The 16,695-nt window shown below is 37.5% G+C and overlaps 1 protein-coding gene across 11 annotated transcripts in view; it reads left to right on the top strand.

Moving 5' to 3' along the window:
* DNM1 (dynamin 1) overlaps nucleotides 1-16,695 on the top strand; it is a 140,644-nt gene that overhangs the window by 75,789 nt on the left and 48,160 nt on the right. For all 11 annotated transcript variants that reach the window (XR_011923393.1, XM_072430547.1, XM_072430556.1 and 8 more), the window contains 3 exons: nucleotides 7,408-7,521; nucleotides 10,784-10,893; nucleotides 11,531-11,642. Coding sequence is in view for 10 of the 11 variants with exons in the window: in XM_072430547.1 (XP_072286648.1) it covers nucleotides 7,408-7,521; nucleotides 10,784-10,893; nucleotides 11,531-11,642 (336 nt within the window). In the remaining variant the exon portion in view is untranslated. The remainder of the gene's footprint in view (nucleotides 1-7,407; nucleotides 7,522-10,783; nucleotides 10,894-11,530; nucleotides 11,643-16,695) is intronic.

Genomic DNA, 16,695 nt, shown 5'->3' on the forward strand with positions numbered 1-16,695 from the left:
ACCTAGGATTTTTAGGTTCCATTTATTGAGGGTTAACAAATTTCTTGACAGGAAATCTCTGCCTCCTGCACAGTTATGTAAAAGAGCTACTGATGCCTATGCCACACCCTGGCAAACTGCCCCCTGTGATCCTCGGTATACCTTCTTCCAAATAGGATCTGGGCAGCATACAGGACCTGTTTATCTGCCCCCAACAACGTGATACCAATCCTAACACTACTGCTGGGCAACAACCAGACCTGTTGTGGTGTAGGTTTGCTTCAAGTCCCCATTCAGACAGTTACCTCAAAGATCCGACTGGCCACTTTTTATGGCAATGCTCTTGCACCACATGCCCAACATGATTCACTTCCTGGGTGCTCCACTGATTTGCTTCTGGAATGAGAGAGTGACCTCCTTCTATTAGTAATTTCACAGGGTGTACTTTCTATTTCCCCTTATGCTCTTCTAGAGGATCGACGAATAGGACTGGGAGAAGCCAGGTGTCTTGTCTTTCTGAGATGCTTTTTTTTCAGGGCTTTTATCCCTTTGCCGAACAGATAGTACTTGAGAGGCAGGCGGGGAAGTATCTGGCGCAGACATAATGCATGGCTTGGTTGTGCTTCCTTATCTTTATTTGCTTCTTTAAAGCAAGATGCACAGATAAGTTTGAAGGGCAAGGCGTTTGTGCCACACACCCAGCATACTTCAATGGCAGAGCGATATGTGGACTGACCTAAAATGGGCAGGAGGTTTCTCTTAGCTTGTTGGCCTAAATCCATCTTTCTAAACATTTTTAAGATGGGAAAAGCCCCTGAAACAACTTGTGAGTCTTAAGGAACCATTGCTAAAATCCTCACATTCACAGATCTTTGTACACTTGTGTGATGGTCAGTGGGATAAATGCCTGGTTGCAGTGCTGCCAGTGGGAAAAATGTCACGTTTACAAATAGCCAAAACATTAGCTGGTGTCAATGTTAGCTGACCTGAGGGGCCAATATTGCACATTGCTAGTCAGTTGGATAAATGCCTGGTAGCATTGCCTATTCGGCTTGCTCCTACTCATTTAAAAGAGTGCTCAAAACTCATTTTTTCAAACTTGCCTACCCATCTTCTTCTGTCTGCTAAACCCTCATTACTTCCCACCACTACATATCGCCCATCTTATTGTGTGTGAAATTCCCCCACCTACTAGATTGTAAGCTCTTCGGGGCAGGGTCCTCTCCTCCTGTATCACTGTCTGTATTAGTCTGTCATTTGCAATCCCTATTTAATGTACAGCGCTGCGTAATATGTTGGCGCTATATAAATCCTGTTTAATAATAATAATATTGCATTCAGGAAGCCTTAGCACCCTTTGACACTGGCCTACATGTGTTTGCTTTCTTGGAGGGCTTTTTATCCCACAACAGAAAGAAACACTCTTTTATTAGGTGGCAGCCATCTTTTGAATCCATCCCCTACCTGTGCTGCAGTTTTCATGCCTGTGAGGCGAGGCAGCAACTAAAACAAGTAATATATCTTTCTTAGATATGTACCTAACAAATAAAACTTCCTATCTGACTTCCTACCAGTCACCATAGCAGCTACAAAGAAGTAAAAACAGAAAAAGTTTTTCAAAATGGCGCCTCTGTAAGCAGGACAGTGATGGTCACCTAACAAAGGCTGCTACCCCTGCTGGAGTACTTTGAAGATTAACATAACGTGTTATGATAGCAATTGCACTCATTAACATCTAATGAATAATAAATGTACAAGTAACCAAAAAACACATCCAAGGTGTTTCCCACAAATACCACAGGTATGTATAATATAGAATCCTGGTAAAAAAAAAACACCATAACAGGCAGAACAATAGTGCACTAAGCCATAGTGTATGTAGAAAAACAATAAAATTCCACCAAATTATATGCAATGCCTATTATTTAAGGCTCAGAATGCACTTTCATGGAGCCATACAGCAGGTGGCCCCAGAGATACAACAGAAAGACATTCTTTCCTTCAAACTCATCTCTACTACTGCCATTACTATTGCTATTTAAGCTCCATATCACCATACCTCAGCACCAGGGTTCCCAAAACTTGATGGATTTACCATCTGGCATGGGACTTCCTTTTGTAGAGGCTGAACCAGGGAGGAGAGGTAGGGGAAACAGATACTTGGTCCTGGACTGAGGACAGGAACAGAACACCTGCAGGGGAGAGGGAGGTTACTTTTATTGCTTTGGTAAAGTGGACCTGTGGAGAGCAAGGGGTGGACATTACCCATTTGTACATGCTGTCAGGAGGAGTGTCAGGATAACCATTTTAACTCACAGATGTTCCAGTAACTATTTACTCGTATTTGGGGGGAGAATTCCAATCACTTCCTATTTCTGTTCCAAGACAAAACATGGAAAATCTTCCAAATGGGACCCAGAAAGTGGTTGTAATCATTCCCTACAACCACCTAAAATGAAAAAAAAAAAAACATTTTTCCTGTAGATATATCAACTCTTTCTCTAAACTGAAAACTGTCCTCAAAGAGCTGAGCTTAGTTATTTCAAAGACATTATTTCTAATTTTTAGAGACTCTTTAGTTACTGGCATGGTACCAATGGATTGGCATAAGGCCAATGTGGTTCCTATCTTCAAAAAGGGAGCAAAGTCATTACCAGGTAACTACAGTTAGTTTAACGTCCATAGTTGGAAAGGTCCTAGAGAGTTTGATAAAGAACCACATAGAGGAGTTTCTGCTAGAAAATAATATTATAAGTGATAGTCAGCATGGCTTCAAGAAAGACAGTTGTCAAACAAATTTACTCTCTTTTTATGAGGAAGTAAGTAAACAGGTAGACAGTGGAAAAGCAGTTGATATAGTGTACTTGGACTTTGCTAAAGCATTTGACACTGTACCCCACAGACGGTTAATATGTAAGTTAGGGTCGATAGGTTTAGAAAAGTTAATGTGTAAATGGATAGAGAACTGGCTTAAAGATCAAATCCAGAGAGTTGTAATTAATGATTCATACTCTGAATGGTCTAAGGTTATTAGTGGTGTACCCCAGGGTTCAGTGTTAGGACCTTTACTGTTTAACATCTTTATAAATGATATAGAGTTTGGGAATAAAAGTACCATTTCTGTGTTTGCAGATGACACCAAGCTATGTAATGGAATTAAGTACATACAGAATGTCTATAATCTACAAGCAGACCTGGATGTACTGTTTGATTGGGCTGTGAAGTGACAAATGACATTTCATATAGATAAATGTAAAGTTATGCACTTCATACTGTCTAGGGGGATACATGCAGCATGCAATGCCAAGCTGCAATATCTAAAACTAGCAAAGTACATTTTACCTACTGGTTGAACTTGATGAACTTTTTTACAACCTGACCTACTATGTAACTATGAAAGCAGAGGAATTGCTACGGCCTTAGATAATAAGCTTCTGTGAAGTGATATGTTTGTTAGGTAAAAGACAGGTGGGACCCTATGAGGTAAAATAAAACAAGGCTTTTTTTCTCTGTAAACGAAAACAGATAGAAATTGAGGTAAAATTCTAAAAAAGGTTTTTCATTATTTGAAGGGTGTTTTTTTAGTGTATGTAGGGTAGTATAGTTTAGGTATTCTTTGTGTTTGTTGTTTTTTTTATGTATTTAATCATGACTTGTGACCTGTCTGTAAAATTGTAATCCTTGTTTTATTTTCTGTAAAACAAGAATGTAAAAAAATAAAGTTTTTGACAGGCACAGCAACAGGTTCAGGCTAGTTTAGAGGACCTTCAATTTTATTTATGAGCCATTTAAAATCCAATCTGCTTCATGCCACCTCAAAGTGACTCTGCTACAAAGAAAGTATAAAAAATGTTGTTCTCCTGAAGAAAATACCAGTTTCTTGGCTGTATCATACTTAATAGTGTACCTATACTCACAAAATCAACTTTGGTTTATGAATAACAAAAGCCAAAGTTATAATTATCTGAATACTTTTTTTTTCAGCTTGCTTTCACCTTTAAATATTAAAAACGAGTTCTAGCCACACCTCCAGGTCTCTCCATCGCCTAGGCAGTGAGGTGCAATCTGGGAAATGCCATCCTTGGTGGGAGTGTGTCTAATCCACTCCCTAATTATGCAGATTATTTTTGTCACTGTGTGACTGCCCCCTCTGTAGCTGCAGATTTTGTGAGTTCCAGATGCAGTGGGGGAGATAGAGGGGGAGGGGGGAAGGTCAGGAGAGGAAGAAACCTAAACTTGTAAGTCACAAGCTGGCCACTTGTAAACACTTTAGAAATCATTATTTATTGCATGGATACAAGTTGACCCAGCCAGTGCCACCAGGGAAGACTGACATTTTAGGACGTAGGAAAAAGATTATTAATTGAAAGACTAGTTTTTGAGTGTAGTTCCTTTAAGCTTTTTTAAGTCACCTAAGTTCTTTCACAGTCACAGCCCTGGCGCAGGCATGCTGCAAGGGCCCACTCACAACCTGGTATCCTGGTGTGTTATGCACATGTGTTAATGTGCATCATAGCTTTAATGCAGCCCATTTAAATAAATGTATTTCCAAGGCACTTAATCATTAAAATATCAGCCATGCACCATTTTTGCAATGAAGTCCATGTGTGTTTCCTTGGGGTACTACTGAAAATGAATTGCACTGCAAAGCCCTGATGTATTTAATGTGTACATTACAAAGTAAATGAGCCCAAAATGAGTCACAACAAATATAGGAGAGTTCCTCATCGCTATACTTATTTCAAAATTTGCCAACACATGGAAATATCATTCTGTAAAGGACAACTCAGAAATTGCAGCCCTCATTATTCTCCTGTCACTTATTGCCTTTCCTAAAAATTACAAAATTTCACGACCATCCTTAAAAAAAAAAAACATCTATTCATTACAAAATAATGCAGTTGGAAGACTACCCATGTAAATGTAAAGGCTTCAAATAAATAATATAAATAAATGTTTTCTGTGGAAAAACAGTATAGGTTGAAAGAGGGCCTCACCTGCTGACTGGATTATTTTTTTGTGAAATCTGTGAAAGGCCTGGAGTTAAACATCTCACAAACTGCAATTGTATCCATTCTATCTGCTTCGCTGGAAAGGAGCAGTATTAAAATTACTGGTATGACATCACTGAGTTTGGCAAGCTTTTCCTGTTTAGTGACAGAACAGATCATAATGTTTGCTGCCTATTTAGCAGAAGGGGGCTTGCTACCATTTCATTGTCTGGCCTGGACACACACTAAACAAGATGGCCGACATTTTGCTCTTGTGTTCTGAGTGAGTTTGCAGGTTTTGCCTGAAGTGTGTGCATGCGTCTCCTAATAACAGCTTTTCACATTTCTATCTTCAAATGGTGTTAAAACCCCTCCATCTCACTTATGCTTTTCCTTATGTGGCCTTGTTATAGTGTAATGTTCAAAAACCAGGCACCTGTGGCCCATTTTGCATCTCCTCTCTGCCACATAGTTATATCAAAATGTCCTTTAATACTTCTAGATAAATATTTCAAAAACACAGTCTTGTTTTAGCAAGATTTATTTATTGTGGTTTTTATTTCTAAACAAAACATGTAATAACATTCTGCATAGAGCAAATGTATGCGATAGCACAATCATAATCTAAATTCTAGCTGCAAAGATACTTACTAATTCCTCTTTAATTGGTCCTTATGCTTTAGTGCACATTTCTTTTTTGTGTTGTTCTTAAAGCACAAAATGAATAAAATTGTATCCATATAATTTCTTCAAACACATGTATAATAAATTTCTTTCAAATACAATGGCAACATAACTTATATGGCAAGAGAGGAGATTTCTGATTTTTCTTACAAACTTCAAACTTCATGTTTAAAAAACGTAATTCTTTAGCCGGCAACACAGATGCCATATAAACTAAATGATTTTATGATGAACATAGTCTTTGAGAAGCTAAAATAAATGTGTTATGACCTGGGTGATTTAACGCATTAAAATACAGGTTGACAATCGAAAATCCGGGCATCCATAATCCAGGTCCTTCAGTTTCCCAGCATGAATTTGGGATCGTATTTACAATACAGAGACTGCAGTACACTGTTTGTCCACTAATGTTTTGATGGCGCTGTTCTGCAGAAAGAGCTGTTAGGTCTTGCTTGCTAAACTAAATACATGTTGAGACGTCCCTGCTGCCTGCTCTCTGGAACTGTGCCAGATGTCCATGGTGCTGCGAGAGGAAGGCTGGCCTATGTGTAAAGGTAAGTACAAAAAAAATCTGTAATTTTCAAAAATCCGGCACTTCTCAGGTCCGAAGGTTGCCGGATTTTTGAATGTCAACCTGTAATCATGTACAGAGTTTATCATCTGTGAAAACCATATTGCAATTATCAATAGATAGACAGCTAAAGTTTCTTCCAGATTTTAGCTTTTCCTGGTAAATTTGAACTTGCTGCACCTATCACATCTGAAGTTTTCTTATTGGTCCTTAATTGTGATTGATAAAGAGTTTCAGGTGTCAAAGATTGTATATAATTTCAGCTGCCTATCCTCTGTAAATTATTTTGGCAAGGAGTTTTCACTGAAGGTTGCTGCAACTCATATGTTGGAACACCATTGATTTGCTCAGGTTTAGACAGATTTAATTTGGCTTTGGCTTTGGCTTTATTGATTGCAATATTCATGTTAACATATTGAAGAATTTATTAATACCAGTACTTGTGTTTGTACTCTGATGTGTTATGGTATCCAGACATGTTTTCTCTTTGAGCCAATGATTCATTTGTTGAACTGTGTACACTGCTCATAGCAGTCAAGTTACCGTGTTGCCATTACACCTGATTCCCTATGATAAGTGCACACTGTCCTTTTTCTCTTCAGTATGGGTTGAATGGAACTTGGATAATCCCACTTGTAGGGTTCACTGAACACATGTATACACCAACTCCAGTGCTCTGCACAGTGTTCACTGAACTATGCAAGTTGTTGCAGCTTTGTTCTTTTCAACTTATAGACCATCTGCCTTTGTATGCCAGAATATGGGAGCACTGGAAACAGTTGAGCTCCAATGCTTTTTATTTTATCTTCTACACCTTACCAGCAGTTTTTTATTTTTTGATCAGGGAAAACTATATTTAATTGCATTTGAAATCATTAGCTGCATAACCCTAATCTATTCAATGCATGCAGAGGGTTTGTCATTGTTTTCCGATTCTTTCTAACACAAAAAGTATCATTCAGTGTGCCGGAGGGAAGGATTGGGTAAGTGTTTCCCATAACAACTAATAGGAATGTTCCTTTTGTTCTCTCATATTGCTCTAGGAGGAGAAGAGGGATTATCTGATAGGCTGCCATTGGCATCAATCCTTCTTCCTCATATGATAAATGACTTTCAGTATGTGTGTTTGTATGTGGTGTACAAGTCTTTCCTACAGTGAAAAACCCACCTTTCATTGAACAGGTCATCCGGAAGGGGTGGCTGACCATTAACAACATTGGTATCATGAAAGGAGGCTCTAAGGAATATTGGTTTGTCCTAACAGCAGAGAACCTGTCTTGGTACAAAGACGATGAGGTATGTTTACAGTTACAAAAAAAATGTGCTTGAAAAAGAATGGTAAGCTATATTTAGATTTTTGTATTGTTCCTGCATTCTGCCTCGATTTTTATTGTATTTAATTTATATTAGCCATCCAACTGCACAATTTTAGGAACAACATCAAAGGAAATTTACAGTACAATGCAGTTACACACCATGTCAGTGCAGGCCTTGGTACTAAAAGGCATTCATTATACACTTTTGTGCTGTGACATGGGGGGAGAATGTGTTTTTAAACAGACACAATTACTTTGGGACAAATGTAGATAGAATAACTATATGGGCAATAAGGGGTTGGAAGATTTTATTGTATATTATGCCAGATCATAATTCCCCTTTAACATTCACTTTCTATGTTGTAGCACATTTGTTGTGTGTTCAATACCAAGAATTATTGATTCTTTTTTGCATTGGGACTATAATGTCCAACCCTTCTTGACTCTTACCCTTATGGCCTACTGAATTAAGTATAGCACACTAACCACTGTTATAAGAGAAATAAATAGGCTATCATTCCCATCTTTCTAGCTAAAATTGGTAGAAAAATGAGAATTGTTTTCTCAACTTTCCTTTACTACATGCTTGTTTTGGTGAATTTATCAAATGAAGTCAGCCCATATAGGAGCTAGGATACCTAATTTTTACAAACAAGCCAGCAATGGCAGCTCCCATGTCTAAGGACTTTCCCCTTTGCCCTATGAGAGATACACATATAATAATAACTTATCTGGTTAGCTCAAAAAGAGTGAGGGCACATCCCCTCAGAGAATACTGATGGGTATAAAGTAATTTATTAGAGGGTATGTCAAAGCAAAACAAAATGACCCACAAAAAAAATATGCAATAATTCACTTTTACCTGTTTTTGATATGTTTAATGACCCTGCAATTAAAGAAAAATAGTGTGGATCTGCCAGAAGTGCATTAATGCTTTTACACAATACTCCCAAATTTTTATATTTTTTACTTTCTCCTGTGGCAATTATACCATATTGGTTTTTGTGCCATAAAAAAATCATCAGTCTTTTTTTTTATAAAACATTCCCTTAAACATTTCCTGGTGGAGAATCTTGCAGGGCCTCAATGACAGTTATTGATTCTCCACCAGGGAATGTTTGAGGGAATGTCAGATTCCCTGCTTTATAAATAAACCCCATTGTGTCACCCCTGTCCAATAAATGCTGCCCATCTTCTTTATCTTTAGAGCATAGGGACTTGTTTTTTACGTAAAAAAAAAAAGTCTCAATGAAAAAACTTCAGGACCCAGAGCACACAGACTGTGAATTTCTGACACAATTAATAGTTATTGATAATAAATGCTACATTTACAGGCCAAATGGAAGCGCACAAGAAGATTTTATTTTTAGGGTTTACATACTCTTAAATGCTACAATTTCAGCTAGCAGGCAATTTGATGTACACTAAAATAAAAAATTTGAGGGAGAACATTTAATGCCTACAGTTAATCTTGGTGAGATCTTTGGTCAGATGGTGAAATTACACTTTTAAAATTAGAACTGTAAAGTGTGAACAGAAAATCATGTGTAAGGGCTTGAGGATGTTACAGGTTGATTAGTCTTCAGTACATACGAGTATAAGATTGCAATAAATAAATACCCGGGCAACGCCCAGTCTATATATATATATATATATAAAAATGTATGTATGTGTGTATGTTCCACCATCACTCGAAAACGCATGGAGACTTTTCAGTCAAACTTATATACATATGACTGAGACTCATGTGAGTGCACCAGTCATCTTTGTACAGCGCTGTGCTATATATCAGAGCTATATTTGGATGAAATGCATGGAGACATTTCAACCAAACTTGCTATGTTCCACCATCACTTGGAAACGCATCACCAAACTTGCTAGATATATGACTCAGACTCATGTGAGTGCACCCCTGATCTATAGGAAATGCATGTAGACAATATATATTGCTGGCATCACATCCAAGGCAAGCCTTTACATGAGTTTTCTGGTGACAGGGTCTTTTTATTTTGAGCTGTTAGACTACAATTCCGCAAAAAGCAGGGAAGCCATACATTTTAAACCAAGCAATTATCATTACTGTCAGAAGTCCTCATTAATTCACATATAGATTTTCCAACTCTGTAATAAAACCAAAAAATAATGGTGAATTTGAAAGTACCAGAAAAAAGTGACATTTATAAAAATCTAAATCTTTAGTCTTTGCTTTGGATTGCTTATGTTTTGCAAGCTTTGCATTTTGGGGTCTCTGTATAGTATGACTTCTTTAGAAAAACTGCAAGAAGAAAAAACAGGAAGTGTTGCCTGTATGTTATAAAGACAGAGTCTTGCCATTTTACCGGTGGTTTTGTTGTTGTTAGTTTTAGGAAATCGTCCTTTCCTGTAAGCCCCTGAAAAAAGTAATTTTGTTCCTGTAAATAATGAATAAAAAAATGCACACACTTAAAGTTACTAGATGCTCTATCGTGTTACTTTGTATTTAAGTTTTATATTGCATATTTTATTACCATATGTGTCAGCCATTGCAGTGGTGTAATGAATGGGATTCCCTTCATTTAGAAACATATGAATAAAACATACCCAGCACATTTAGGGTTTTGGCAAATCCTCACCCCTTTTAAAAATTTAAATAAACTGGACTGCTGATAAAGTGGTGGGCAACAACAATACTCATGAAGCTTCTGTTTCTCATAGCCATGCTACATTTCTTCTGATAGCCTAAAATCTCCAGTGACGATGACTGAACCCTTGCTTTGCATTAAATCCCTGCAAAAGAGAGCAGGGCATAATGGTATCAGATGTTGTTGACTTCAGTTGAATCTAGGTACCCCAGTGTTGAAAAATGGCCTCTGTTATTAATTATGCCCCTTACTAAATACTAGAAAAACAAGTTATGTCTTTTAAAGCTCAACAAGTTTGGGTGTTTGTTTTTCTTGCCTTCTGGGAATCTTGTGTTAGATTCAGGGTGAACTCCAATGAAATATCTCTAGCCATGATCAGAGCTAAGCTACTGCAACCATTAAACATGACATAAGGTTATGCATGAGAAAAAGGGAGTTCAGATGCAGGATGATCTCTCTTCACTCTCTCTTCACTGGAGTCTACAGAAAAAGGCAGTATGTGTTGTTTCTCTTTTTGGATGTGTAGGCCTATAATATAATCAAATGCTTTTTTTTTTGCATCTCCAGACCTTGCATGCACTGTTTTTACTTCTAACAGTATGTTTTGTTTGCCCTCTATAGGAGAAAGAGAAGAAGTACATGTTGCCTCTGGATAACCTAAAATTGAGAGATATTGAAAAGGGATTTATGTCCAGCAAACACATTTTTGCCTTGTTCAATACTGAGCAAAGGTGAGTATATTTCTGTGTAGATACAATAAAGTAACACAGTGGGAATATCTGCTAATATCAGAGTACCCAGGGGCAAGATTAACTTATTACCGGAGTAGAACATTGCAATACAGAGCGAGGGTGGTAATGGTAATGCATCTGCAAATTGTGTCTCTGAAAAAAAGGTTCTCTTTGCATGGATATTTCAGACAGAAAGTTCTGCTTATACCATTGTTATAAGCGTTGTTTGGACAGGTTTGAGAACTTTGTCTGATGGCTGTTTTCCAATTTGCAAGCCAGGGTTGGCAAGGTCTCTTCTCTCTCCCATCATACAAGTTCAGGAAATATGTAATCTGTAGTACTTCCCCTTGTTATTCAGCCCACAGTTAGTTACCCAGGTGTTTTGTTAATATCTGCAGCTGGTTCAGTAAACAACTCCAAATGGTTGGACTGCCTGCTTTTTCAGCTATCTTCTAATATCTGTAACCGGACAGTTTATGAAGGGAATTTCATATTTTTTGAAAAGGTTTTATTCCTGTTGCATTTCCAGGGTATAGAGTAAAGAAAATTCCCTATAAATATGGGTTACAAAATGTCAGTATTTGAGAGCCAGTATTACTATCTGTAGGTGGTGATTTTGAGGTTTTTGACATTCCAGAAACGTTTACAAAGATTACCGTCAATTGGAGTTAGCCTGTGAGACTCAGGAAGAAGTGGACAGTTGGAAGGCTTCTTTCTTACGTGCTGGTGTCTATCCAGAGAGAGCTGGGGTATGTACCAAAGCTGAATAAAAAGACTGGTTGGTGATATATTTTCATGCTTTTGAGGGGCTAAGGACTAAAGTAACCTTGTTTCTATAGAAAGCATACTGGAAAAAAGACCGTAATTACTTACCTTCCCTGCCCGTCTAAATTCTTATCTAGTGTTATGATATCTCCCATCAAAGTCTACTGGGAAACTGAAACTTTCAGGAGTCTCAGTCTTCTGGGTCTTTGTTAACTCTCAATGGTTCCTCCCTCTGACTTCCTCCCATTATAAGATGCAAAAATTACATGGAGCCCAGGGGAAACCACTAAAAGCTACATAGGACCCAGGAGAATAACACTTATGAAAGTGCGAGTTTTACGATTTTAGTGCATCAGATTCATGTGGGGAGCCTGATTCATCAAGCCAAATTGGAAGCTCGCTCGCTCGTAATCGCGATCGGGAATCAGACGCCAAAAACCTATTTTTCAACCAAATTTCGTCCAGCAAGAATACACTGGAGTATTCTTCCGGCAGTTATCAACTTAAACGGTCGCTCGTTCCGAACTGTGCATCTCCGGCAGCTCGACACTGGCGAGCTTTCATTAAAAGTTACTGTTCCCCTAAAAAAATCATTCTTTCTAATGGCACACATCTTTCACTCAGCCCTAAATAAAAAAGTTTGTGGTGTTCACATGTTTAAAACATATATATTAGCTAAGAAATAAGCATATTTTGAAATAATATTTTCAGGTTTGGAAAGAGTTAACTGATTGATGACACATGTAGACTGCCTGGTGATAAATACTAGGGAGTTTAGGCAGGTAGACCTCACTTTTGCCAGCGGACTAGATCATCCAACCAAGTGTTCTTCTTTCCCTATATATATATATATATAAGAGTATATTCATTTATAAGAGTGCCTGACCCTGCTTGTGAGCTTGGCAATGATTGTGCTTTGATGTTGTGCTTTGGCAACCTGGACCTCCTTCCATCACCATCAGGTGTGTTAGAATGAGTATGCAACTCAGCTGGACAACTAATTCACAACCAGTTTGGACAGCAAGTGGAAGTGTGTTTGTATACAATAGTGCTAAGATCAGGCAGCACAGCACAATGACAACAAACCTATAACACTACTACAAATGAACAGAGGAGTTACAAATACCAATATGTGACAATGTGACTTTGAGAATGGGACAAGGGGGACAATGGGACAAGGTAACAAGGGGGTTCAAGTAGCAGTTTGGAGTGGAAACCATGCAGAAATTTATACTCAATATTTGTGGAAAAAATGACAACACATTGCTGAAGAATTGCTAAACAACAGATACCGTTATTACAAACTGGGCACAAAAACATTACAGCAAAAGATGAAACTAACATTGATGAGGATTACAAATTCACATCAATGCATACCATCCAAGAAAACTTACTTGATTAGTCACCCCCCCCCCCTGAGTAACAAAAACAAAGTAGCACTTACCCAAAAGAAGATGAAGCATTAAAGATTCTAATTGACCTGTAAAGGACTGTAGATACGCACAGAACAGAGAGCAGGTGTGCGCTAATTAATTGCTATGATCTCACCAGTGACAGCTTAACAGATCCTCCTTAATGACGCAGCTGAAATCTAATCGCCTTAATTGGCAAATTCTCAACCCCTGTTGCTCATTTATCAAAGCAGTAACCTGGCTGGCAAGTGAAGGCGACTCGCGGAAATTTGCCTCATATATCGGTGCGTATATACGCGCAGCAAGCTTATGCGCACTTGCTTGATAAATCAGGGTCTGTGTGTTCTCATTTACAGGGAGAGATTTGCTGGGTATTTAAAAAGACAGCTACTTTAAGGGTGAAAAAAAGGCCTATAGGCACACAGTCAACTTTTTCTGGAAATATTTTCCTGTTTTTGAATTGTATTTTATTTCAAATTCTTATTTTAGAAATGTATTTTTATTACTGAGACTGGTCTATTTTGTTACTGGTCATTTAAAAATGTTCATGCTACTACTCTTCTACCACAATGTTTGCTATTTATTTGATTACCTTTTCGAGTTATGAGAAATCCAAGTGTCAAAGAATAATTGACCAACAAAATATGTGTCATTTTTATAATTTCAAAATTATATTTTCATTCATACAGAAGTTTGAATTTTCTGCATTGATTATTTCTGTTAAAAAATTGTTTTTGCACTTTATGGTATTGTCAACCAACAAAATAGAGAGAGAGTACCAAATTATAAGCAAAAGGTAGAAACAGTCATTTGTTGTTTCATTAAAAAAATTAAACACTCAGTAGTTTTAATACCTATTCCAACCATATTTAGAAGAACATTTAACATAATTGTTAACCCCAAAACAAAAAAAAAAATCTTAATACCCCATTGTTAAACAGATGTTCACAAGTTGCCGCATTGAGGAAGGTTTCAAGGCAACACTTATTTTTCAGCACAATGGAGTGTTCTTTTTGTTTACGTGGGCAGCTCCAAAAAGACATGGCTTGTTGAGTTTAATGTGGATGAACTGATATGGCCTGCATTGAACCCCCTAATGCTATTGAATACCTTTTGAGAAGATATGAATGCCTTCTAAGAGTTAGGACTTCTTGTCCAGCATCAGTACCTTTCCACACACATGCTTTTTTGGCTGAATGGCTAAAATTATCATACATAACAGAGATGGTTATCATTTCAAAGGGAGTCCAACTCCATAAAAATACCCATGGTTTTAAAAGGAAATGTTCAACAAAGGTCTAATGATTAAGGGACTACGAATGCGTGGCCATATAGTGTACGTACGTAAGTTCATAAGTGTGGGTGTTATAGCTGCAAAAAAGGGGGTAACCAATTTATTAAAGCCAAGGGCAACAATCCCAAATAAGTATGATGGTCTAGTGTTTACAAACTTTTTTCCATTTTTATGTGGATTTTACCACGTATTATTATTATTCCATGTATGTAGATTACAAGGGCTAAAAATGAAAAGCACACCAAATCTCATTAAAAGCCTTTTTCAAACTTTATACTTTGTGCAATCATACATTAAAGGGGACTTTCCGTTTTTTTTGTTTTTTTTTTGTTTTTTTTTGCAGCCCTCTGCTTTCCCAGCACAAATACCAGTAGTATGGAGAAGTTTGCCTCCCAGAAAACATAGCCTCTGCTGCTTCTGGGTGACAAAGGTGATGTCATTGTGCCTTCTGTCCAGAGCAGAGAATTCAAATGGGAATCTACCTCTTGCAATGGGCTGAGGCTCATTCTCATGGGACTTTAAGCTCCCAGTTCTGACTGGTATGTTGACATCATCTCTGCAGCCTGGAAGTGCCAGAGACCAAGTTGAAGTATGTTTTAATGCATTTTTGGGCAAATGCTTTTTGTACAAATAGCTTTTTTTAATCATTGATATTGGTTGAGCAGAAAGCGGTCAGAAAAGCGAAATTTTAATTTGCCCTGAAAGGTCCACTTTAGGATAATAAATTGTCAAGAGGGCTATGGAACTATAGGATAAATGTTGGTCAAATTTTCTAATGAGCTGACTACTTTTGCTCCCAGAATGCCATCTCATAGGTCCCTTCCTGGACATGCCATTTTGTGATGGCCTAATATTTAAAAACCAGTGGCCAATCCCTACAGGACTCCACATTGTGCTATGTTCCTGTTTCATCATCTTATAAAAATAGGAGTCAGGAATTCCTCCTTATACACTAATTTTGGTGTTTTTCTATTTTGTCCCCTTTTGTGTGTTTTATTTTATTCTGTTGTGGCTCAATCTGGTCTCAAAGGACAAGGATAAAGTAAGTGGTGCAGTCAGCTCTAGAGGAGTCCTGATGCTCCTTCTTGCTTCTTTAACAACCTCACTTTCCTTTCTTCTTTTCCCATAAGTGGCCCCAGCTGGATGTTTCAAAGGGGGGGCTACTGTCTTCCCTCATCTTTTTTTTATTTCCTCAGTTTCGTCTGTTTCCGAGTCTGGTCAGAACTTTTAATTTGGGGTCTTTCTCCTTTTTCTCTCCTTGTTCTGACTTTCTCCCAATTTCTCTCCATTAACATTCTTTTTATTTTGCATGCCTGACATGAAATATTGAAGTGAAACAGCACAGGTAGAACCTGGGGGAATCCATCTTCCACATTGTGGCCCTCTGAATTGATATTTCCCTCTGCAGTTCAATTTTCAATCCTAAACAGAACCTATGCACTAAATATGGGCATTCAAGTATTGACATATTTGTAACAATCAGTAAACCTTTTTATAAACATTTACTTTTAATTGGTATTTTCTGTATACTTTACAGATGTGCATTGCAGAGTTGTGATTTAATTGTATTTGAAAAAAGTCTCTGCGCTGTTTTTGATGTTCCACTATCATTAGGTACCCTATTCAAAAAAATAGTATGTATTAACTGCATGAATGTGCATTGATTACCATAGCCATAACAGTGCAAACCCAGCCTTAGATACTGACTGAAATCTGACTTCAGTAAGAATGAATTAGGAATAACTAGTACCACCTTCCCTTTGTATTTTATGGTGCAAGTACATTAAAAATGGGGCGTGTTGCATTCTACCATAGTCGGGCCAATAGAATCTGCATTTTAGTTCTTGATTTGAGAGTCAAAAATGCACTAAATGCATACAAAAAATCATACCACAGCACATAAAAAATGCAATGTCATACTGTAGGAATCAGCAAATGATGGTTTAACTTTCATTAATACTACTAATAACTATAATGTAAACAAGCCCTTACTTCACAGTGCCTGCAGTGACAAAGCTCAGTGAGGACTTTAATGTTCCAATCTGGGTTCAGGTAAAACATGTAGATCTCCACAATATGATTCTTGTTTAATGTGTTAAACTGCCTATGTATAGTAAGATTTTGGATTCATTTACCAACCATTATTTATTATGAGGATTATCCTTTTTGGTTTATGGTATAGCGAAACCATCTTTAGGTTTGGTTAGCAAAGGCAAACCTTAGACTTTACAAACCACAGGAAGTAAGAGTAAATCTATGTAATTGGAACACTTTTTCCAATCTCTGTTCAAACAAACAAAATTGATATTTTTCCCAAGTTCCACTTTCAAG

The sequence above is a fragment of the Pyxicephalus adspersus genome, chromosome Z (genome assembly GCF_032062135.1).
Source record: "Pyxicephalus adspersus chromosome Z, UCB_Pads_2.0, whole genome shotgun sequence".
NCBI lineage: Eukaryota > Metazoa > Chordata > Amphibia > Anura > Pyxicephalidae > Pyxicephalus > Pyxicephalus adspersus.